The sequence below is a fragment of the Lutjanus erythropterus genome, chromosome 3 (assembly GCF_056507025.1).
Source record: "Lutjanus erythropterus isolate fLutEry1 chromosome 3, fLutEry1.hap2, whole genome shotgun sequence".
NCBI lineage: Eukaryota > Metazoa > Chordata > Actinopteri > Lutjaniformes > Lutjanidae > Lutjanus > Lutjanus erythropterus.
The window spans coordinates 27,822,352-27,847,504 of NC_139319.1; the positions used below are offsets into that span (position 1 = coordinate 27,822,352).

At 37.4% G+C, this 25,153-nt stretch overlaps 1 protein-coding gene and 1 long non-coding RNA gene across 4 annotated transcripts; one reads left to right on the forward strand and one right to left on the reverse strand.

The window, feature by feature from the left end:
* Nucleotides 1–2,811, forward strand: LOC146330189 (uncharacterized). The gene is made up of 4 exons (XR_014769253.1): nucleotides 1–370; nucleotides 1,729–1,868; nucleotides 1,982–2,085; nucleotides 2,473–2,811. It is a non-coding gene; the product is annotated as an uncharacterized LOC146330189 (long non-coding RNA).
* Nucleotides 2,812–3,386: 575 nt separating this feature from the next.
* Nucleotides 3,387–24,682, reverse strand: LOC146330190 (SLAM family member 7-like). Of its 3 annotated transcripts, XR_014769850.1 has the most exons (7): nucleotides 24,432–24,676; nucleotides 20,062–20,364; nucleotides 12,125–12,427; nucleotides 11,907–12,017; nucleotides 8,443–8,507; nucleotides 6,821–6,982; nucleotides 3,387–4,516 (listed from the first exon to the last, which is right to left on the reverse strand). XR_014769850.1 is itself a non-coding variant. In XM_084715681.1 (6 exons), exons 1-5 carry the CDS (start codon nucleotides 24,460–24,462, stop codon nucleotides 8,471–8,473), a joined length of 789 nt encoding a protein of 262 aa, XP_084571807.1. In that variant the 5' UTR covers nucleotides 24,463–24,682; the 3' UTR covers nucleotides 3,387–6,982; nucleotides 8,443–8,470. The 3 variants fall into 3 exon arrangements, 2 of the variants coding, with proteins under 2 accessions (XP_084571807.1, XP_084571805.1); XM_084715681.1 differs by having other exon boundaries at nucleotides 3,387–6,982; nucleotides 11,903–12,017; nucleotides 24,432–24,682; XM_084715679.1 differs by having other exon boundaries at nucleotides 3,387–6,982; nucleotides 24,432–24,672.
* Nucleotides 24,683–25,153: the final 471 nt, after the last annotated feature.

Consider the following 25,153-nt stretch of genomic DNA (forward strand, 5'->3'; position numbering starts at 1 on the left):
AGAACAGCAGCTGTGGCCAGAGGAGAAACTGAAACCTGGTCACCTTTTAAAGTGGCCTCAGTTTGCGTGGGACTGCTGTGTTTCCTCCTGCTGACCACAGTCATAACAGTCGGTGCACTTTGTGAGTATTCAGAGAGAGAAAAGCCATAGGTGAGAACTGAAAGAGGAAGCTTGTACAACACCTGCTGCTCTTTTCCTCTCCTCTCAGATGACAGAGATTTTAACCAGCTTTCCAGAGACCTGGCCAATACCACAGCAGAGAAAGACCAGCTCCTGGTCAGATACCAGAACCTGACTGATGAGAGAGACCAGTTACACAACAGTTTCAAGAGTGCTATACATGAGCTGAATGAAGTGAAGAAGACTACAGGTAAGGATTCAAGTCATACGTCATATTTTGTCCATCTCCTGTCCATCTTTAGGACATATATTTAAGGGACAGTTCACCCAAAAAAAAATCAAAAATGCATATTTCCTCTTACGAGTAGCGCTGTTTATCCATCTTGATGGTTTTGGTGTGATTTTCAGAGTTTTAGAGATACTGGCCATATAGTCTGTCTTCTCTTGAATATAATGGAGATAGATTGCACCTGACTTGTGGTGCTCAAAGTGCAAAAACAAACAAACAAAAAAAAAAAAACATGAAAAAGTCAAAGCAAAGTCTCTTTCCTGAAATCATGACCCGATCACTCAAGATAATACACAGACCTAGTTGTGAGTAGTTTCAAGTGAGTACTGTCTTTCTACCAAACTGCATCCACCAACTGTATCACCCTGCAGAAAGAAGCGTGCATCTGCTCATGGATGAGAGGCTACAGCTCAGTTGTTACTGGTGCTATAGCAAAGTTTAGTATGCTAACATGCTAAACTAAATTTAATTAATTTAAATTTAAATTAAATACAGGATGCTGGATGCAAAGATGCTGCCTAGTCAGTCCAGTGAGAATTGCTCGCCTGGTGCATATGCCAACAATAGTTTTCCAGCTTCCGTGTTATCTTCTGGGGCACACGGCCCACTGAGTATGCACTGTGGTGTTTTTCCTGCTGGCCCTGCCTGTGAGTTCCCGGTCCAAAGAATTAACATTGAGATGACGTCTAGCTAATAATGGATGTAGATTAGCTAGCTGGTTAGCTAGTGTTTTGTTAACATTGGTTAATTTAAAACTACCACAAGGATTTTCAACTGGTTATAAAATAGTATGAAATTTAATACTGAGGCTTCTATATGACCCACATAAGTTAATGAGACCATCAGAGAGAAGATCGGCCATTTCTGTTTAGTTATACTTCATGCCTACCACCTAGTCAGATTCTCCTTGAAGTCAGTAGAAACAACCCTGTGTTTACATTCTCCCAAAGTTACAGTGAGTAGAATTTTATCTTTAACTTTATATTTTGTGGTTATGGTGGAGAAAACACAACCGCTTTTGTCCACACGTGCCTCCATAATCAACAAAATATGAAAGTTCCCTGTTAAGATGTCGCTTTTAAAGGTCCCCCAGCAATGTCTAGCACATAAACATATTTCAGTACAGGAAACATGAAAGGAGTTACTAAGTCCATCTAGAGTTTAACTGCAGTTTCATTCATTTATTACATAGATCACTGATCATTTAAACACATCTGCCTGGTTATGAGATATATATTAAGCTGTTCATCATTACCTTGCAGCTGCCAGGGGTGTTTCCTCACATACACCATAAGGTGACCAGTTCGTGTTTTCTGCAGGAACATGCCCTGATGGATGGAGGAGGTTTGGTTGCAGTTGCTACTTCTTGTCTACAAGGTCAGACTCATGGGCTGCCAGTATAGAGATGTGTGTAAACCAAGGAGCAGACCTGGTGATCATTGACAGCCAAGCAGAGATGGTGAGGTTATGAGTGTGTTATAGAAAGGTTTTATCCATGTGTGTGTTATAGAAAGGTTTTATCCATGTGTGTGTTTGAATGTGAAGTCATGGAATTATTTTTTTCACTTTAAGGTGTTTCTGAATAAGCTTGGAGCTCAAAAGTTTTGGATTGGTTTAAAATTCTCATCAGGTCAAAATAACTGGATGTGGACTGATGGAAAATCATTTACGACGACGTAAGTGTCAAAGGAAAATTCCAACCTTTTCCATTCCTTAGAAAAGTTCCACATTAAAACACATACAAAGTCAGAGAACATGATCAAACCATCATATTCAAATAACACACTCAAAGTATAGCAACAGCTTAACAATACACTATTAGAGTAATTTATGAGTACCGATTAATTAATAGTTACTTTAAGCATCTAAAACATTTCATTCATGTATCTTGGCTTCTGTACCAGCGATTCAAAATAATGCAATACAGTTAAGCTCTGATTTAAAAAACAACCAGATGGTTTGAACATGTGTGAATGTATATAAAAACGGATATATTTTCTGATTCTTGACTTACATTCTCTCTCTTTCTTTATGTCTATGTCTCTGAATTTCTTTGTTTCTAGGTCCTGGTTTTCTCAATATCAATCATTTTACAGAGATTGGACTCAGGAAAGGTGTGCAGCTGTTAACAACTTTCTGTATTCATGGAGGGTTTATTATTGGACTAGTGAGGCCTGTGGTCACTACCTACAGTGGGTGTGTGAGAAACAAGCTGAAATGCCCCTTCTGTCCTGATAAATTTGTGCTTTTTAAGAAATTATACTTAAGAGCAAAGACATTGTACATACCCAGTGGTGGATTCTGACAGAGTTACAGATGATTTTGATGATGATAGTGATGATGACGTTTGTTTATGCCAAAGAGGAATAAAAACAACAATAACGTGAAGAATGAAATGGTTAAACAATAAAAATTATTTAGAAAATATTAACAAATAACAAATATTAAAATATTAACAAATATTAAGTGTTTAAAGTGTTTTAAAGTGCTGTGCTTAAGTACAAATTCAAGGTACTTGCACTTTACTTGAGTATTTCTATTTTATACTTCCACTCTACATCTCAGAGGCAGATATTGTGCTATTGTACTGCCACATTTGTCTGACAGCTTTAGTTACTAGTAACTTTTCAGGTTACAATTTTTCATACCTTTCCTGTCCTGTGAAAACCATGTATCTCCAGATGTGGTGTTTCTGAATTTGAATTTTTCTTATGAATGGAAGAATAAATGCTTCTATATGGGCTGAGAAAATGTCCTACTTCTTAAACGGGATAAACTCTGTCTCTTCTGCTGGTCGCAGCTTTTGTGAAGTCACCGAGTTTACCAACATGTGATATAGAGTATAGATATAGAGTATATAGAGTAGTTAATGTTATCTCAGCATGCAACATACACATTAATGCAGCAGTAATATTAATCCAAAACCACCAGATATAATAGTAAAACACAGACAGACATTTTACTGCACAATGAAAACTTTTAACTTTTCATACTTTTAATGCACAGTATGTAATTTCTGCCACTTTGGGTCTCGCACATAAAAACAATAACAAAAAATTTAGTTTGATGATGTTGTGAAGTAAAGTTGATTCATCGGAGTCGTTGTCTTCATTGTTACACAAACACCAGAATTATAAAAACAGTGTGACCAAATGAAACACACTGTTAACTTGAATAAAATTATAAATTTTTCAAGTTTTAACATTAATGAAAACACAAGTCAACAATTTGTTTTGACATTTTAATGTGGAAATGTTACATATTATATCTTTAACTAAATTTTACTGATACTTATGCCACCAGATTTCAGAGTGTCAATAACTATTTCATGGGCTGTTTATGGCAATGAGGTCTATTACAGATATCTAAGGTCCTAGGAGGATTTGACTTTGGTGATCATCTGACCCTTCATTTGTGCCATTGTCAAGTCAAAGTTTTCAGTTATCCAGTGAAATATATCACCATCTACAGGATGAATTTGCACAGACTTTGGTACAGGCAGGCTGTGAAGTCCAGACGATCCTGTTTTCTACTGATGTTGAAGATCTCCTCACTCAGACTCTTGAGTTTGACATTTTTGCTCTATACTGAAATATCCTGACAACTACTGAATGGACTGCTGTGAAATCAGGTGCATGCATTCATGGTCCACAGGATGAACTGCAGTAACTTTGTTCAACCTCTGACCTTTCATCACCACTGGTTGAAATTTCATGTTCTCCATTATTCTGTTTTGGGATCTAATACCTGAAAAAACTAATGACATGTTCATCAGTCTGAGCTGTCCTTGTTAGCGCTAATTACCAAATGTTAGCATCATAACAAACAAGATAAATATGGGATGACTGAAAAAGAGTGGAAATGGGCTTCAAAACAGGTCAGTGATAAAACAAGACAAAAAAAAATAAAATAAAATAAAAAAAAAAAGATCAGAGAAGCAGAACAGTGAATGTGTTCATGAAGTGTCACTAGGGGGCAGGATGAGTCTGGGCTGCCAGTCAGTCGATGAAGGCTCTGATGAGACGTGAAATGTTTAAACTGACCAACTACAATCCAGTGGATACACATGTTACACACTGTCACTGAAATCTTATTTACAAATGAGACCTGAGAAAAGATGGAAAAAGTAGTAAAAATAACATACAAATACAATAAAACATATTAAAATAATATGAAGCAATAATAAAATATCAAAGATTTAAAAATACATTCATATGAATGTCAGCCTGACATTCAGTGAGCGGCTGAGTTGTTATGATTATGGCTGTAATCTCCTGTTATTGAAATGCTGCTGGCCTTTTCCTCCTCACCTTTTTCCTGTGTTCTGTCAGTGGAAGGGTTTGTTTAAATTCTACCTTCTGCCTGCAGTCGCTACAGAAGTGCTTTCATAACAAAGGTACAAAAACAGACATGTAGAGCCACTTCAAGAAGATACCTCTGTTAAATTAATGGCATATTTTACAATTAGCATTCAGCTATAGTTAAAACGTTCAACAAGACTAGGACAAACGAGAAAAATTTCTACTGCACTTTTTATGTGGATATTCTGTCAGTGCTGATGGTGAATATAAGCAATAAATTCCTCAGTGTTTCCCTCTCACACTGGTGTGCAGCAGTGCCTTCATATACCAGGATGCACTGTGGGTGAGCTTGTGACTCCCATCCCCATGTTGCCATATTATTAACTCCCTTGCCAATAGCTATTATTTTGTTAGCCAAAACATAACGTTAAATGACAAAAATACTCATCTGGCACGCTCTGGCTACCCAGAGGTAGAGACTAGAAATCCAACCTGAATTAGCCTGTAGTACTTCCAGCAACCACTGACATCACTGTGACATCACTGGATGCAGGAAGAACAACAGATTTTGCAGCGGGAGAACTCGGCTTTCTTAGTCAATATAGCATTCACTCAAGACTTTATACCTTCAATTGACCGCATTTACCAAAAAACATATTTTTTCCTCTTACCTGTGGTGCTGTTAATCCATCTAGATAGTTTTGGTGTGAGCTGCAGAGCTCTGGAGATACTGTCTGTAACAATGTCTACCTTCTCTTTGACATAATGGAACTAGATGGCACTCAGCTTGTGGTGCTCAAAGTACAAAATAAAATAAAATAAAAAACCTAACATCTAAAGCCTGTGCTGTCATGATCCTCTCATCCATGAGTAGATGCACTCTTCTGTCTGTACAGTGGTACTGTTAGCGTAAAGTAGAAAGAAAATGGTTCCTACATAAAACTGCTCACAGCAACGTCTGTGGATTATCTTGAGTAACCAGGTCATGGTTCCTGGAAAGCAAACGCAGTTGTTGAGTACTGAATTTTTTATTGCTTGGAGCACCACAGACAAGAGGAAAAATCTGTATTTTGATTTTGGTGTAAACGGACCCTTTGAATTTCGCAAAAAGCACCAAGACTGTAGACAATTACATGTAAAATATTAACCTGTGTAGAGCTGAGCAGCCTATTGTCTGCTGACTTTATCTTTCACCTGGCTATGAATGAAAGCCTTCTTTTTTATAACACAGTATCACCTGTCAGCATCACAGTATCAGGATAACACCTGCCTGGAGACAAACGTTAACGGCTGTCTGTGCAGCAGATGGTGGTGAGAGCACTTTGTGTCACACATCAAAGGAAAACTGACAGTAGGCCTACACAAAGGTTTCACATACAGACATACGGAGTTACAAGAATAATGAGGAATACAGTCTGTTCAGTACAGCTGTATGAACAGAAAAATTACAACTTAATTCTCATTTTACAGCACAGTTATATGGTGAGATCGTCTTTATGCAACTCACAAAAACAAAAATTATATCCAGAGATTACAGTAAATAAGTAAATAAATAGCAAATCACAAAACTATTTTGCTGAGGATGAATTAAGCAGTCTCACAGACTAAGGAAAGAGGACGATCTGAAGGTCAGTGGTACAGCAGTGTTTAATTCTGTATCTGACAGCAGGGTGAATGTTTCTGTTGAATATAGAATATTTCTGTTTCTCAAGTCCTGCGATCGCCTGTCTGGAGTTGGCACATTCTTTTCGTCTGATATTTATTCAAAAATGTAAAGTTGCGCTGTCATTTCCTCTTCTGCTATCATACTGTCTGCAGAAAACGAGGAGGAGGAAGTTCAAGCCTCTACTAGCTCTTCAGCCTCACCAGCAGCATCTAATGATCCAGGGTCCAATTCTGATACCTTTTGTGGTTTGTAAAAAATATATATAGTTTCTTCTTTTTAACATAATAAAAATAAGGATACATAAGAATGTGGTACTTGATAACCTTTGTGTGGAACAACTTAGACACTCCTCCACTGCTTACACAGAATATTTATTACTTACACATTTTGGTTTGAAATCACAGTAAGACCTTGAAAATTATGGATACTTTTTGGATTACTTACAAATAGTGCAAAGTAACTTAGCCATATATGGTGATAGTCCACTGTTCAGTCCTAAACATGCTCAGAAGTGTCTACACGCATGCGATGAACCTCCAATTTGTCATAGACTGTTGTTAGATTGGAGCATTCAGCAGGTGGTGGTGAATCACACAGATGTCCTCCCTAAAGAGACAAAAACAAAGGAAGTGAGCCACAGGATGAGGAATGTTAATGGGAACTCTTTTTAGTGGAACTGATCTCATCTATCTGGAGCTGAATTTAAAAGCAAGATACAATACAGCAGAGTTTAATGACTGTCAAGATGGAGGTCTACTTTTCTGTCCGCAGTAACTATACAAGATTGCTGTGGTTTCATAAAAAATGTTCAGTTTTCCATGTATGCAACTGATCTGGTCATGTTCAATCATTCTGAAGGTCAAACCATGTAAGTTATGAAGTATAACTTGCAAACAAACTGCTCGACCTGGTTAACTGACACTCTTAAGCCCTTTTGTTTAGGCTGAACATTATACTTTCCATTCTGACAGGCTTCTTGACTTCCTGCTCGGGCTGTCTCTCCCTTTGAAGTAAAGTGCATCACTGATTATCAACTGCGTTGTTGTTCCTCAGCTGGCAGTTTCTCTCACTCACCCTGGGCATATGGTTTATTTGCGGCAGGTTTTTCCTGTGTTTGTTTACTTTGTTCACTACACCTCACAGTAGAGTACACTCATGCATGCAAATCACCACGGATGTTACTGACTTATGTACTCTAATTTTCCTTGTTTATAACTCAGGTGCTGTCCTCTCCTCTTTGTCCTTCTCTTGAGCTGGGCTACGGCAACTCAGGGGCTCATCCAGGCCCGGCTCAGAGGTTTGGACCATGCTGGCCGCCACTACACTACAACAAGCTATGAATACCGATGACCCAAATACCTTCTCTGCATATGTGGAACATTTTCTCCAAGTGGACTCCAGAAAGTAGTAGTGACAGAACAACTATGCATCTGTGGTGCTTGTAGTTGTCCACATCTGGATGATATATAAGCCTTGGGAGCAGCAATGAGTCCAAGATGGAGTAGGCCCATAATATTTGATGCAAATTGCAGCAGTCTGGTTAAAGTGCCTTAATTAACTTTATGAGCTTTGAGTCATGGCCGCTGTTATTGGTAAGTGGCCCAAACACAACTAACTTCCCATTGTTTTTATAACACCACAACATATTTCATGTCATGCAACATCTTTGTCTCACATCAACCACACCTCTCCTCGAAGACTGAAAACCTCTGTCATAGAGCGATGAAGACAAGACAATTCACAGTGCCCATGTAGCTTAAAGTTTGAATAAGTCATCCTCTTTTGACTGTTGTTTTATTTTATTTTATAGCAGCATTACTGTTATCTGTAGCATGGTTGGCAGATATCTAGACATATTTGTATGCAGCCAATTTCCAGTGAAACAGGTAAAGACAGACACATTAGCTAAGACATGTGTGACGCCACCTGCTAAGCCTCAGTAAACCCAGTGTACATCATAACTGTACTTTGTGGGAGGATCACTAACTGAGCAAACACTGAATAATAGTGTTGCTGTGGAACAGGACCATCATTAAACATTACCTAGGGCGTATGTGTGTACAAACCTGACCATGTCTGTCCAATATTTGTACATCAGTGTACTCTGCCTCTGGTTCTCTGCCCACTGATTCTACAAAGACACAAAGAGTAAAGATACAAAATTAAATCTTAACTTGTTCTTAAGTAATTGAGTAAAACATGGTGACAGAGTGCTACAAAACAAGATGATAAAAACATTCAAACAAATATTTACATCAAAGACAAGCAAAAATGTATTTAAAAAGGGTTTACAGATGAGATTCAAAATAACTTGTTGATTGAAGCCCTTGGACCTGTACGGGTCCAGCATCTCACTAGTATGTGTTGGAGCCAAATCATGTAATGGCGTAAAAATAAAAGATTTGGAATTCAACCCTAATTTTTCTAGAAAGTCAAGTGAAGGACCCAGTGTCAGTGTAATATGTTGGGATCTGTCCTGACACTGATCTTCAGGAAGTGCCCATGAGATCTCTATAAGAGACACAGTCAAACTGATGAACAATGTGTCCTACAGGGAGCATGTTAAGGAAGAATAAGACAGGTCCCATGATTCACCCTTCAGTGTGTGTGTGTGTGTGTGTGTGTGTGTGTGTGTGTGTGTGTGTGTGTGTGTGCATGTGTGTACTCAGCCAAAAAGCCTGAAACTAAAACAACAGTCATCATGGTTACAAAGAGCAACAGTACACATAAAGACATTGGAATTCAGGAAATACAATTAAGGTAAAAGAACTGTTTCCTTATTGCCTATATTATTATGTATAGATATTTTATTTATAGTTTGGCCAGTGTATCGATTTTAGAATTTTTTTCACTCAATATCAGTACCAGCACCACCCCCAAAATCCAGTATCGGTCAGGCTCTTCTTCCTATGTGATAAATATTTGTCTGACTCGCTCTCTAATGCTGGTAATTCAGGAAGCTGATCTGCAGCTGCCTGCTCTGTTTACTTTAACACTGTCCTCACAAGAAGAATGACAAATTGTTTGTTCAAATGCCTAATGAGATCCCCATTAATGTTGTCCTGGCAGGGAAAAGGCAACTTACAGGCCATGTGAAATATTACTCCTGTGTGCCAGGAGAAAGGCGAATGTAATGGGGTGGTTGACGGTTATCACACCACAGATCCAAAGTGTCAGTAGAAGTTCTATAGTAGTTCTATAAAATATAATGCGAAAGGTTCCCTGACTTTAAAGCACCATTATGCAACTATTTTAATACTGTGCCTTAAAATAACAGCTGTAAAATCACTGTGATGCTACACTGACTTGTATTAGGTAAAATGGTGCCTCTGTCATTCCCACTCTTTACTCCAAATGTCTGTTGGGTTGCTGGGTCAAATAAGTACATAATGCTTTAGGGAACTATGTCACACACCACCAACTATTGTCATGGTGTTGGATTTTGTTTGTCATTTCCTGTTTTATTTTGGTAGTTGTGGTCCTCCCTCGTGTGTTCTGTTGTTACTTCCTGTCTTTGTCTGTTTTCCCGCCCTTTGTGATCACTAATTACTTTCACCTGTCCTTGACTGCCCTCACCTGTGTCTTGTTTTCCTTCCCCTTCCTAGTGTATTTAATCCTGTGTCTTGTCCTCGGCCCTTTGTTGGTTCATTCTCACTTTCTCATCTTGTCCCCGGGTTCGTCGGTGTTTCCTCGTGTTTTGATTCTCCTGTATGGATTTTTTGGATTTCTTCTCCCTGCATGTTTTTTGGATTCACCCTCGTCGTTCATGTAAGCTTTTGTTTGGTCTTTTGTTTATTAAATATCCTCTTTGCACTGCTCTCCTCTGCGTTGTCTGCGTTTGGGTCCAACCCTGACTTTTCCTGAGCCCATCACAACAACTATATCTCTGTTCTTGGTGAAACTGGGTCATAATTTGTGGAGAAAATGTTTTCTGGGTTTCCCTCTGATGTCCTCCGGCTGCTCTGCCTCAACTCTCTGTGATTTAGGCTGCACATCAATCTGCTGTTTAACCACAGGTTTGACTTTGTAGATACATAGTGTTAATTTCTGAGGATGCTCACAGCCATCGCTCCAAATGGACACAGGATATGCGAGGCAACCATGATGTGCATGGATGCATAGTTAAAACCAGTCCAGCCTTCGGAGTTTACTGATTGACAGATAACTTTACTTGTGGCTGAAGTAACCGGTAACTGCTGCTAACTGTAGCTGCTGTCAGCTATTTAGCCATACAGTTAACAAGTCTGCCAGGTTTTCAGAGTGGGAAATGCTGGGGACTGGTACAAGGAGCACCAGAACAGGCAAGCAGACAACTGGACTGGGGTCATACAGCCTCTACAGGCATCGTGGCAGGAACAAAGAGACCAAAGAGGACACTGACAGACAAAACTGAGAAGAAAACAAGAGAGAGAAGCTGTCGGAAACATCATGTAATGTCTCTGCATTTTCTTCCCTCTATTTTCATTAAGTCATGTTTTTCCTGTTTTCCTCTTCTTATCTGCTGCTGTTTTCAGTTATTTTTCTTTTTTTATGTTTTAGTGCTTTTGCATGTGATTTAGTTTTATTTCAGTTTTATTTTATTTTGCCTCTGGGGTATCCTGCTTTTTCTCTTTGTCTGTCAAAGCACTTAATAAACTCTGTTTTTAAAGGTGCTATATAAATAAAATTATTATTTTTTGTGAGAAAAAAATGGGTAAAATAACATAAAAAGTTCTAAGATATCCAAGTGGTGACTTAAAGGCATTTCATAATTATACCTTGGTACCACTTTTTGGCTTCCTAAAACAATAATTTAGAGCAATATGACTATATTGTTAAAATAGTACACAAGGCAACATAAATTGACACTAATTCATATACATGTTGGCATATTGCAAGAAAACAAACCCACTAGGCAATTCTGATGCACTTATGCTTCAATTTCTTTTGCACATTCCATTTACTGAATATACTGTATGTCTCATGTAAAATATAGTTTCTGGTTGATTGTGGACAGCACTGAACCCTTTGTGTGGACATCAGGTAAGAAAACATGCATAAATCAGTTTTCAACATGGGTGGCAATGTTTAATTGTGGCATCAACAATTGTGGTATTTTTCAGTACTTTCCACTGCTTGGATTTCGTGAGACTTTAGTTGTGTTATTATTATGTTGTTATGTTATAAAGTGTACATGTCTGAGACTGAGACTAGAACTATTGAAAGAGTTTCTGTTGAAATTTGAGTGGCATGTCAGAAGAGTAGTTTCCCCCTGTTTTGGTTGAATAACTTTGCAGGTCAAGAGATAAAATTACCCAGAACTTCACAAGAGAAAATGTAGATGAGGTAAACTTCTGAAAAATAAATTTAATTAGTAGGGCTTGCAGTGTTTTGTAGTTCATGGAAAGCACCAGAGGAAAAAAAGTGGAAAGCACCATCTATTCCCTGGTCAGGCTGTGGGGCTGAATAGAGCAGCTTGTATAATACAAACAGATCCTGACATGACAAATATCTGTAACTGAGCAGTGAGATTATAAAACCAAATACCTGCCTTCTGAGTGTCTGGGTGTCCTCTTGTTTTTGCCATATTTATACTTGATGATAGAGGCCACAAGTATAACAATGACAACAAGCACAACGCTGACAATAATTCCAGCAATATCTGCCAAACAAAACACCAAACATCAACAAAACACACTAAAAACATGTGCAGATGTCAAGAGCATTTAAACTATTAGAATTTTTATTTTTAAAATCAATTAGTCTTACGATATCTGCTGCCTGAGGCTGTGTCTGTGTTGTCTGTCTTCTTTTGTCCACTGCAGGATGTTGTAACATTGACTGAAAGAGTCTCGTTTTCAACAGGGTTGGCAGCCACACATCTATAAGTGGAGTTGAATTCCTCCTTGTGCACAGTGAGAGGCAGAGAGAGACCAGAGCTGCTCTGGTTCACGATTACCTCGTCTTTGTACCACAACAGTGTCGTCTCTTCAGTTTTCTTCACTGAACACAGCAGGCTGCAGCTCTCAGCTCCCACATTCACTTCAGTCAGTGCAGGAGTTGGGACAGACTCTGGAGAGGAAAATAATGGAAATTTAAAATTAGACAATATGACTGACTGCTTTGGGAAGACCAAAACATCACGTCCATTTTCTTTTGAAAAATAGTAGGGATGAGGGGTGTAACTGGAAATACAGACTACAGTTTACCCGCCTCTGACTTTATAACCCTTTCATTCAGTGACAGCCCCTCTATACCCCTGGTAGAGATATTCTATTTGTGATCCTCCCAATGAAAGTCAACAGGGAAACATGTTCAGGGTGTTGGATTTTGTCACAATAAAACAGGTGAAATGCAGCTTTGGATAATGGATGCTCAGGATACTTGGGTTAAAGTGTGTTCAAAAAGTGAAGAGAATTTTTGTCTTGCAAAGTTCACTCTCATATTTCCTCTAGACCAGGGGTGGGCAATTATTTTTCCTAAGGGGCCACATGAGAAGCCCTGATTGTTGCCAGGGGCCACACAAATTTCTGTCACACTGTACCTCAATTTTATCATTAAGATTAAATATAGAAAACATACTGTACACTTACTCTTAGTCTTCAGTATTTATTATATTGAAAATCATTCCAAACAGCATCTTATTAAGAACATTAAATTATGCAGGAGTCTTTGAAAATACTGTACAGATAATCTAAAGCAGCACTCCAGGGATACTGTGGACACAACCCATCCTGTATACCTGTTTTATCTTTGACAAGAACTGTTAGCTGCATAACAGCCAGGTATAAAATATACAAAAAAAAAAAAGCACAAATTACAGTTTTCAGATGAGAACATTAGTGTGTTTTTTAATAATCCACTGTGGATTCTCAGTGCCAAAAACAAATAGCATGACAAAATAATACTGTTTTGTACACACAGAACAAAGACATGATGCTTGGACACAACTCATCATGAACTCCTGTTTGCATCTTTGACAAGAACTGTTGAGCAACAAAACAAACCTGATGGGTGAAAAATCCAAAACAGTAAAATATCTCCTGTCCTGACCTATAAACACATGTGTAGGTTACTTTTTTCAATTTATGAGAACAGGAGTACTTTTGTTTTGTTTTTTGAATGATTCAGTGTGTTCACAGCAACATGTTCGTTGCAAACTAAGCACACAGCCTTATTGCTGACCTCCGTGAAAAAAATACTTAACAGTCCATGACGTATTAAACACTCAACATTCAGCATCAACCTTACGCTTTTTAGTGCTCATTTGGTGACTCCAGTGTTTTCCTCCATCAACTGCGTTCCACGAACAAAATGAAAATCCCCATTCACTCAACCTGTCGTGGGCGTGTCTCAGTCACCTCAGCAGAAGATGCAGTGACTGCAAACATCACTTGCGTCAATCAATTGTGACAGGAGGAAGCGCACTCGCGCCACACAAGCATTTCAAAATAAAAGCCGATTTAGATAATTTCATTCGTCTCTTTAGCCTCTTAAGTAAAATGGCGTGGTTTGTCTTCGACATCGTGGGCCAGATAGAACCATCATGTGGGCCGGATCCGGCCCATGGGCCATACAATGCTCAGGTCTGCTCTAGACCTTAATGGTGAAGACTCACTGACCACAATGCAATGCCAAGTTCACCTCCACCATCACCATTTTCTATGAGAGAAACTGACAGCAACAAAACTGCAAATGAGTGGTGGATCAGACAGTTAAGCCTTAGTTATTATCATTTTTAGTGGTAGTCGTAGTAATAAAGTTATTGCAGCAGTAGTACCATTTTGTCACTTAGCTCTTTCTTTTCTTTTTCCATTTTTTACACATCACACCACATTATTATAGTCATTACCACCAATATATTATCCTTATTCATTCATTTTTGTCATATTTTCTTTTTTTTTTTCCCTATATACCTCATACACTTAATCCTGCACATGCATGTTTTTACTGTCCTGTCAATGTCCTGTCTTTTGTCTTGCAATAAATAAATTAAAAAAAACTTTAACCCGCTCTAAAATATGCCTCTAGAGGAAGAAGACATTCTTGAACTGTCTAGGATCACTCCCTGTCCCTGGCTTCCAGGATTACATGTACAATTAAAAACAAAGTGCATAATCTCATATAATTTGTTGGAGTAAACATTTGTGAATTGGCAAGGTATTTGCTGGATTGTGAGTGCTGGCAGGCCTACACAGCTTTGGTCTAGTTAAAATTAGCTTAGCTCAGTGTTTCTTCTGATAACAGTTATCTATGGCGAGAACTGAGAATTGTTAAGAACTGAAATCAGTAAGCAGAGTCAGAATCAGAATCAAAATCAGAATTGTTAAAATCCAAACAATACCATGCCTAAAGCAAATAGCAAGAAGTGGTGGAGGTGATGTTGTGTTAAGCATCTGGTAAGCTCATCATTAGACTCTGTGTAATCCTAATTTTTTTACTCTGAGAAGTATACCAATTTATACGCTGCCCCCTATGTTATTAATTAATGAAAAGTCAATGATGGCCAACATTTTTGATTACTGATGAGTTTATAGGCTAAGAGAAACAACAGGGTTAGAGAATGGCTCTATAAAATCAGAGGGCAAGTTGTAGTTACAGAAAGTAAACCTACACATATGAAACAAACCTTGTGTTTCAACAAATCTGACAGTTTAAAAGAATTGTTAGCTAACCTTCATGGCGGCAGTTATACCTTTTTTTTTCCTTCTCCATAAATCAGGAGATAATGTTCAGAGCAGTCTTAACAGCAACCAAGAAGTTGCAGACTTTACACTTAAACTAACTGATTTTGTCCACTTGTGGGCAGCAGAAACAAGAGACCCTTGCTTGCTTGCAGATTGCAAACACATCACCTCATTCTCCCCTTCCAAACGTGTATGAGAAGCTGTAGATGCCATGACATTTGTGAAAAATGTGAAAGGGGCTAGAGTCCATTCTGGGGCAGTGGCATGGCAGTGTAATGTGGCGGACCCACTCCTATACATAAAAAGGACTCATTCTAAGGTAACAAAAAACACAGTGATTCTTATTTTTAGGTAGTACGCTAAATACACTAATGTTAACATATTTAGGAATATTTTATTTCTTTTCTGCCATATAATGCAATACCAGATCTTACACACTGGACCTGTTGATATGGTGAACTTGTTTGCAGCACATTTTCATTAATTTGGAGACAGGTCCAATATTCACTCAGTCTACCTCTTTACTGTTTGGTGCTGAGCAGGTAGTATACGGTGGGTTTTTAGAGCTTGTTTTGCTGAAAAAAGCTGCCTTGTATGGCTGAAAATGACACTATAAGAGTGGTGAGAGCGAGCCTAACCACAGGGCTCATGCAATAACATTTTGGTATTCTTATCTTAACTTTGTCTTACTTTTTTTCATCACACCACTACAGATTCAGCAACTTCAGATAACTGTGGAAATGAGTCACTTGTGTCTATTTGATTGCAAAAACATGAGACTTGTATATTAGCACAATTAATGCCAAAATAATACCATATAACACCACGCTTCCTGTCCCGTGTGACAGGAGGGGATTTTTCACTAAAAATGGCATCAAAAAAGAAAGAACTTCAGGAGTTCAGAGATCAAAGTTCTGCTTTCAGAGATCCGTAAAGGAAAGTTTGTCATTTTAACAGCAACAGTAATGTAATTTGGAGTAGAAGTCTGAGGGTTGTACTGTCACTGAAATACGGAAGAAATGGATATGAAAATGTCTTAAAAAAAACTTGCAACAGCTTGCTGTACCGCAACAGCAAGCTGAGTGATGACTGCAACCAAAGTAAACAGTCAAGCAGAAGTCTCCACCACAGAGAGGACAGAATAAGTACCACAATATGTTGCACTGTCAGGCATTGCAACAAGGATGTTCCCCTGAAAAGCAGTTTTATAAACCTGTATGTGAAGATATGGCCAAATCACCTTCACAAGGTAATTGCCAGTTTAAATGAAGGATAGGCTTTATGTGTAAATTTAGAATTGTATTCTAGTTTGAAATGCAGTTAAACAGGATAATGTCAACATAATTATCAAATGTAATTTATTTTTTCAAACTAATAATTGCACATGATTCCTAGCACAGGTCACGATAACTTGTAAATTATGTTTGTAGCAAAGAGAAAATTCAAAATCTAAAAAAACTGGTGAATGTAACAAATTCTCCTAAATCACTTATGCAAACCACTTAAGAATTAACCTGTTCGCAGTGGATCTTGCATGAAATCAGTGAGCTGAATCTCACTGTAAAGGCCCATAACGGCGAGGGGAGCTGCAGATTCAGATGATAATTTTCTGTAGATTGATAACAAGGAGCAACCACTTTCACATAGTCATATTGTTTTCATGTTGTCATCTGATCGACTGATTGTGTAAAATATTGGTTATAGCCAGTTAACAGTAATAAAGTTAAATGTCAAACAAGGCCATGAAGCATAGCCTGAGAAAAAGGCTCAAAATATCAACAAGTCAGTATCAAAACACAATAGGTTCATGTTTTTGTTTCCAACAGCCAACAGTGATGGTGCCAACAGCAATACACATCACTGACTGCACCATAAATTCACAGCCCTGCCTTTGTCTACTGCCTGTATCAGTTACTGTGTGCACAATACTGAGCATTCATGTCAGCCAAAGAGCACGCCATATTTAATGACCTACACCTGCTCATATACCATGTCTTAACTCTGCCATGTAACTTCCCCACATTATTCTAAACTGGAATTTACAAACAGGTAGTGTAACAGGCTCTGGAGTTTTCCACAAACTAATAAAGCATGAGGTCAACAGTATAATTAATACTGATTACATAAATTGAAAAACTAATGTTAATGTTGTGTAGTGATTGCCTGACTCAGAAACAAGCACAGCAAATTACCATTATCAACAAACCCACAATTCTAAAATGAGGCTGTTATATAGATTATGTAGATAGATGTTATATACCCTGAGTAAAAGATCTACATAACAGCCATGAGCCCAGAGCATTAAGCATTAAAGGTCTACATGTTGTCCCATTATATTAGTACTTAGAAGAGTTCATTGAGTACAATGCAGATCTCTGCCAGGCAACCAAAACTAATATTTGGATGTAACACCTTTGTTCTTGCCAACATTTTAGTAATTTTTTTTTTCTAAGTAACTGTTACGTTTATATTGTAAATAAATTACATTTAACTAGTTACATGTACTCTAAATTGACATGTATGATTCCAGTGAATAATTTCCAGTGAAAAACAAGCGGTCTTCACTTATAAACTAGTTTTACAGAGGAGTGCAGAGGACTGATAGAGAGCTGAACATTATGATGTCACAGTGAAGTTGAACTTTGACCTTTCAGATGTACAGTAAAATGTCATCACCTCATCAATTTATCCTATTAGATATTTGCGTGAAATTTTGTCATAGTTAATTCTCTGTTCTGTGAGTTCGGACTTAAATGTGTTTTGTGACATCACAGTGACCTTTGACCTTTAACCACAATAATCCAATCAGGTCATCCCTCAAAGCGTACTTGAATTATCATATTCATGACAGATGACCTGAAAAGATAACGCCTCCAGCTTTATATTCAAAGATACGCCTGGCACAGATATTATATTATTAAAATTAGTTTTGCATTGTCACATGCAAAACAATTACAGTGAAACAGTCACTGGCAATGAAATTCTTGATTCTCAGGCTTTGTCCAACAATACTCAATACATACATGTATGAGCAGGATCTTAGACAGGAAGTGCACTAATAAATTATACACTATCATGGTTAAACATCTTGTAAAGAGGTAGTAACTGTGATGTATGCAGGTATAACTGTAGTGATAAATAAATAAATACACACACGCACATATATATATGTATGTATATATATATAAATGGATACACATAAACAGATGCTGTGGTTCTGTCTGCTGGACGGCAGCAGGCAGAACAGTTTGTGGCCAGGTTGTGTGACTTCTGATGTTCCTCTTGACCTTTTTGACCACTGGGTGTAGAGGTCCATCCTGGTGATGTGGTGCAATTTACACCAGTAAACTTTTTGCTAATGTGTCTATCTTGCACATTTTACTTCACAGTTCATCTGTTTCCTGCTTTATCTTTTACAGTTTCCATTTCCTGGTTGCTTTAATTTATGAGCAGGGACTATGGATAGTGTTAATCTCTTGTCTCTGTGGGTTTGAAGTGATCACAAAACAGAAAATGTACATTCTAAAGCTGGAAACAAATGAACTGAGATGGAATTTGAAAGGTGGAGACATAAATAAATAAATGCCTAACACATCTGAATGTACTTTTGCCTTTTTAAGATGAATTTTCCTGATTTACTGGAGTGAACAGTAACTAGTTACAAGTAATGCAAGTTTTTTGTAGGTTTAGTAGTTTTTTTTTTGGTTTTTTTTTTAAAAAGCAATGAGCAATTTCATGTATTGTTTTCATTATACTTTTTAAAATTATACTTTTATTTACTACCTTTGAGGCAGTAATCAGCTCTTTACTTTACTACCTTTGCCATTTGCACAAGGAGCACCTCTACAAGTTGCTGCCTAGAAGGAAATTAGCACCAGCTGTTTTTTGACCACAATGCAATGATGATGGAGAAAACCCCAAAACAAGAGGCAGCTTCAGCAACAATCCCTGGCCACATCTGGCCACACGTTTTATACCAAAATCTTAAAAAGACAAGTTACATGAAGTGTTAACTGTCCCATAGAAAAACACTGAGATCTCTGTTTTAAACTCTTGTGGTTAGCTAGCTATAGTTATCTCTGTTGATTTTTCATATGTTATATTTATCTTTGACGTTACTGACATTAACTTATCTTGTAGCTAGAGGTGTGTTGGGCTTTTGATAGGTGTGTGTGCATTAGAAAGCAATTACCTTAACGTTATACCAACTTCATTTTTGATCATGTCCTCAGTCCAGTCAACATGTTTAATAGCTGGCAGCCATAGACACCGTTGATTGCTTTGAAACAGCAATCAACTGGACTATTCTGACAAACTATATCTCGCTAGCTACCTCTCTAACACAGCAAACAGATGTGATTCACATGAATGACTTGACAGTTGTCAGGGACATGTATACTTATTCATTGCAGACAGTGTTGAGAGTACTGTAAACAATCCTGCTGGACAAACTCTGTCATGACACCATGTCTAAATTACCCCAATGATCTTTTTCTGCATTGTGTTCTATAAAAAAGCAACACACTCATATGACCCACCTCTTTGTCAACTGTAACTTGGGTCAGTCAGTGAAAAAGGTCTGAGCAGGAGGTCCTCACATTACCATGGCTTGTCAGGCCAGGTTAAAATGTTCCACACAGGTCTGCAACTGTTTCTTTATGAGTTGGTATGATGAACTGCATTGTCTCAGTGCCAAGCTGTCACAACACATGGATGCTGTTAGACCCATACGTCACCTCAGCACTCAGGACGATACCCTGTGATTCATGCACAAAGTGCTCCTAGGAGGAAACCAACATTTGAATCCAATATTTACACTGACCGAGCTGCTCATCTCTTCACCAGTCATTAACTCAAAAATATGAACCACTGATAAAAAATCTTTGGATTTTTCCCGAGGTTTAAGTAGAGAACGCTGTAAAAAATCGTGGAGTTAAATATGGACCACCGAGGTCAAAAATGGGGCTTGAATGCTATTAGAACAACACCCACACATGAGCACAAGGAAATGTAACTTACCATACACTGTGAGTTTATAAGATGTAATGAAAACTCTTCCAACTTTAGAGTCAATATAATAAATCCCTGAGTTGTTCCTCTGCAGTCCTGTGATTGTAAAGAGTCCAGTGTTTTTGTTCCAGAGAACCTTGTTCTTGTAAATTTCCTCATATATCTTGATTTTTCCCTCATTCACCATAGCAATAGTCTTTCCTCCTAAGATGAGAAATCCTTCTTCCATCACAGGGTCGGGTAGAGTGATGGATCCTCCCTCTGTGCCTATCAGGTTCTCCTTCACTTCCTCAGTAGCAGATGCAGTTATCACTGTAAAAAATAGAGAAACAACAGTCAACAGAGATGTGCAATGTGGAGCTGATAGACTGATAATGAATAGTAACCTAACTAGAGCTCCAGAATGTCTATTACAGCCTCATAAAACAGTCTATAGCGATATGTATAATATCCCTTATTGTGAAAACAGCTTCATTGTAAACATTTAGCTTTCTTTGAGGATCGCACATGATGTGAACACCTTATAGAGAGCAATGATGGTGCCAACTTTCACAATGCTTCTTACATAGGCAGCAACTAACATAAATGCCACTATTAGGCTGACAAATATAGACGAGTCTGCATAATTTCATAAGCAGTTATTTCCCAGTTTCAGCCAAGTTAAAGTATGTCAGATTTATATAGTTCTAACAATTAATTAAAAAACAGTTGCCAGAAATACCCAAACAGAAATGAAATCAGGCAGACAGGAAACACAGCTTAAATGCCTCCCTTGTAGACACAGCTTAAAGTGGCTATAATAAATATGTTTATATTGAAATATGTTTATATTCAAAATAGTTCACATGACTACTTGTATTTGAAAAGAGTGTCTCGTAGGGGTAAAGAATTGCCATCTGACTTTGCAGTTCCCCTCAGCTCAAAATAGCATTATAGTCTCTGTCATATTTTCTGCGACACTATTTCCTATTTTGGTTCACTCTCACTCATTATGTTGATTTCGACAAACCCCATTATAAACTACCTGCCAAGCACGAGAGAGCAGAAATACAGTATATGGTTAGAGATGGTGAACAGTAGTGGGATTTAGCAGCTAAAGAGCAAAATATTTCCCTTTTAAGTTGGTGAAGACCAAAAAAAAGAGGTAAAAGAGAGCAGACATTAGACTTAAATTTGCCAAGTTTCCAGAGGAGACAGGATTTGCTAAAAGTAGACGTAGTCACTGCTGTACAACTTAGCTCACTGTATAAATTTGAAATATACGTGAAAAAGTTACTGTTAGATCCTTTTGTATCAGAAGATTTCAGTACTTGAAGGTACCCGGTGTTCAATTTGTGTGTAATTGTGCTTAAAAAGCTGGAGACTGCAGATACAACACACATATTCCTGATACTAAAGCCTATATATTGAAAGAAAAAAGATATATTGTTAAAAGAAGTGTCATTATTATTGGCTAATCAGAACTGAGAACAGAAATACTCAAAGCACTATTTTGAGGTTTTTTTTACTTTGGAGAGGTGCAAAGTAGTATTTGTAGTATTTGTAGGGGGAAAAAAACCTGAAGGACATTAAACTAAAAATATTTTGTTGCAGTTTCATACCAGTATCTAGTGTAGACCAATACTAGTTATATTTTATAGTAACTTGATGATGGCAGGAACAATTATGGAACAGCACTTCTCACCCAGTGTGTGTATAAATCAACATGCTCGGTGGCCTGGGCAAACGAAAAATGCAAGTAAACTTTACAGACGACATGAAGGCTGCATGCTTTTGGCTGCAAAATTTGAATTTTGAATTTGAATTTTTTTCCCTCTCTGCTGCCGTGGAGCCCTTATTTGCCTTTACTGCCTCTGCCAGCAGCTGGTTTCTGATCAGACCTGTTCTGGTGCTGTGTTTCAGATGGTTCCTCTAGAGTCATCCAACACAACAAATTTGCAAAGACAGTTTGCTGTTTTTAAAAGTAAAGATATAAGTGGTAGGACTGACCAGAGACTAGTCAGAGCAGAGTAACACCATCAATTAAACAGGGCTTCCTGAGCTGCTATGCTCCTATGCTGTTTCACTGCTATGTAGAAGAAGTTAAGAAAGGTCACTGGTGTAATATTTTGCAACATTACTATGTTCAGTGCAGCTATAATGGACTCACTTCCCCATTTCATATATTCACAAAGATATATTTCAAGTTCATGACATTCATGCAGTTAGTAGGACCTCCTGTTTGGACAGTTGCCATGCAACAGACTGTGTACTGTAAGCACATCTGTTGTTTAGAATAATAACACTATAAACCATCGGATGGAAAAACCCTTCAGTGTTTTTAACAGTTAGGTACTATTTAGTGATAGCTGGGGAAAACAAACACACAAAAACATGTTTTTCTATAAAATTTAAAGGGATTGTTCCCTTCTAGTCAGTAAGCTAGTGACTAGTTACATGTAATTAAATTGGAAAATAAATGCATTTGTAATCTGTTACAGTTATTAAGAGAAAATGTCATTAATTACAGTTACTAATCAAAATGTTGGTATTACAAAGGCGTTATATACAAATATTTCGTATTTCTTGAACAGACCACAAACCACCAGTTAACAGCATCTGAAAAGCGTTTCAAATTTTTCACTGACCAAAGAAAAGCCCAAGAATTTCCTGTTTACAGAAATGAACACTAGTGAGTTTTTTTGGGGACTTTTATTTTCATTTCAATTTCATTTTAGTTTTAGTCGACTTCCAGTTTCAATTTTATTATAAAATAGTTTCAGGTTTGTATCTTTTCTTTTCCTTTGTTTCCCTTGTCTACTGAGATGCTCAGTAGACAAGAATCTCATGGCTTTTGACCTCTAATATTAACATATTTTTTCACAGAGGTTTTGTGATGTGAATCTGTCATTGAGGTATAGAGTACATGGTGCAAGGACTTATCTAACTCACCTCTGACTGAATGAGGTCATCTGACGTTATACCTAATATATCATATTAATCAAAAAGTTGTTCAGTGTATCTGTACCTGTACATGATTGAATGTTGTCAACAAAAGAATCCGCCAACATTAACATGACCCTCATATATAATGTCCCTAGCTGAAACAAGGTTTAAAACTGAAGGGCTTTATTACCACTGAACATACCTAACTGAATAGATATAATAAAAATGAGCTTTTAATGATGGTTGCTTTTCCCTTTCCAAACCTTATCCATAGAAATACCCCCAAAACAGATTCATAAGTGGAAGACTTAGGGTCAGATTTAGTACATTACAACTACCAAAGAAAAAAGGGGAAAAATTTCTCTTCCTTGTCTGGGTGAGTATTACAAAGGCGCACAACTCAGATACTTGGTTAACTGGTGCAGCCCATGACAAAATGGAAAAAATCCTCATTTAAGAAAAGTGAGAAGTCAGCTGTCAATGGTTGTATAAAACATTAGTCAAAAACCACCTTCAACCATGTTGAATGTTTGTATGTCTCATCCATGTCTGTCCAGACTCATATAATGTATGAAGTGAAGACTCTTAAGGAATTTACAGTAATATGAAACTTGGTAATAGATGCACATATCAGTGAATAATTTACAGTGAGAAACATGCCTGTCTTCACTTAGAGACTATTTTTTACAGATGAGCACAGAGGACTGATAGAGAGCTTAACAGTTTTGACCTTTTGCATCTAAAATGTCATCAATTCCTCATTTTATCCTGTTACACATTTGTGTGAAATTTTATCATAACTATCAAATTCTTGAGTTATGGTCTAAAATATGTTTGGTGAGGTCACAGTGACGTTTGACCACCAAATCAGGTCAGTGGACGTTAAAATGCTTTGAACACATAATACTTATTTATGTTAAATGTTAGTGCTTTGGCTGGCAAATATTTTTTAATTAGCAACTTTATTTTAACTAAAACTGACACAAACTGTTTTTCCAGCAAAGCCAGAGTGTTTAAGAAATTAGGTCGAGCTGCCGCTTTCCTGTTCCACAAGATATCACGTGAAAAATTTGCATGTTTTCAATGTTTTGCTCTATATTATTATTTTGTTCAGTTATCCTATTGAGCATCATGGCTAAATAACGATATGCCACTTAAATAAAACGCTCACTAAATTCAGCAGAGAGATTCACATCACTCCAGATCTTCACTGTGTGAAATAAATCATTAAAATACAACTGATGGTTTAAAAAACGCTGAATGATGTTGGACAGGAGGACATCTCTGATCTGCTGCTCTATTATGAACTATCCAGACCTCGCAGACCGACTAAACATCGACACATTTTTTGTCTGTTCGTCTCTTTTGTTTTATTCTTTCCTTATTCGTACCAAAATTCAACATTCAGGTGAAGCGTAATGTGTAAGTGCGTTAGTTGTTTAGTCAGTACTCACCAGTGAAGAGGAAAATAATCAGTGTCTCCATCACAGAGTTAAATGGAAAAAGGCATAGTGGTTCTGTCCGCTCGATGGACCGACTTCAAGCCGCTCTGTCAAGTCTGAGCTTCATTTCCTGAAATGAAACTCCAGAGCGTCACAGGGGACGAGCTGTTAAACTGACTGGACTCTATTCAGATCTGTAAACTGTTTAATACAGCCGATTATTAGTATTCTTATTGATGTTTTTAAATCTTGTTCCTAATTTATATACAGAACAGTGTTATTTGTTTGCTTGGCCATTTAATTGTTGTTATCTGCACAATAATGTGCCTTTTTTTTTTTTTTTTTTTTTTTTTTTTTTGTGGTGAAATAAAAACAATCAAGAAACTGCTGCATTGTGTGATTCCACAACTGGATGCAATGAAATTATCCTGTACATTAAATTTATACTACATTAACATAATATAATAATGTAATGTATGTGATAACATATTTATCACACACATGATGATGGTACATTAGATTGCTTCTCACTATGTCCCTGTGTTTTATTATATTATCTGTAGAGTTGTATACATGACACAACAAAGTAACCGTGCCACCACAGGTATTTTCCTTGATGAGTCCATTAAATGTGTGACAGTGATCTCATGGTAAAAAGCCCCAATGTACAAGATGCCTCCTTTTGATCCAGTCAAAACCTGTTTGTGACATTTTTAATAACATTCTTCAATTTG

Coding starts and splice junctions, on each gene's coding strand:
- LOC146330190 (XM_084715679.1), bottom strand. CDS start 24,462: ATGGAGACACTGATTATTTTCCTCTTCACTG. Junction 20,365..24,431: donor GATTATTTTCCTCTTCACTG/GTGAGTACTGAC, acceptor TATTTTTTACAG/TGATAACTGCATCTGCTACT. Junction 8,508..11,906: donor GACACCCAGACACTCAGAAG/GCAGGTATTTGG, acceptor GTGTCTTTGTAG/AATCAGTGGGCAGAGAACCA.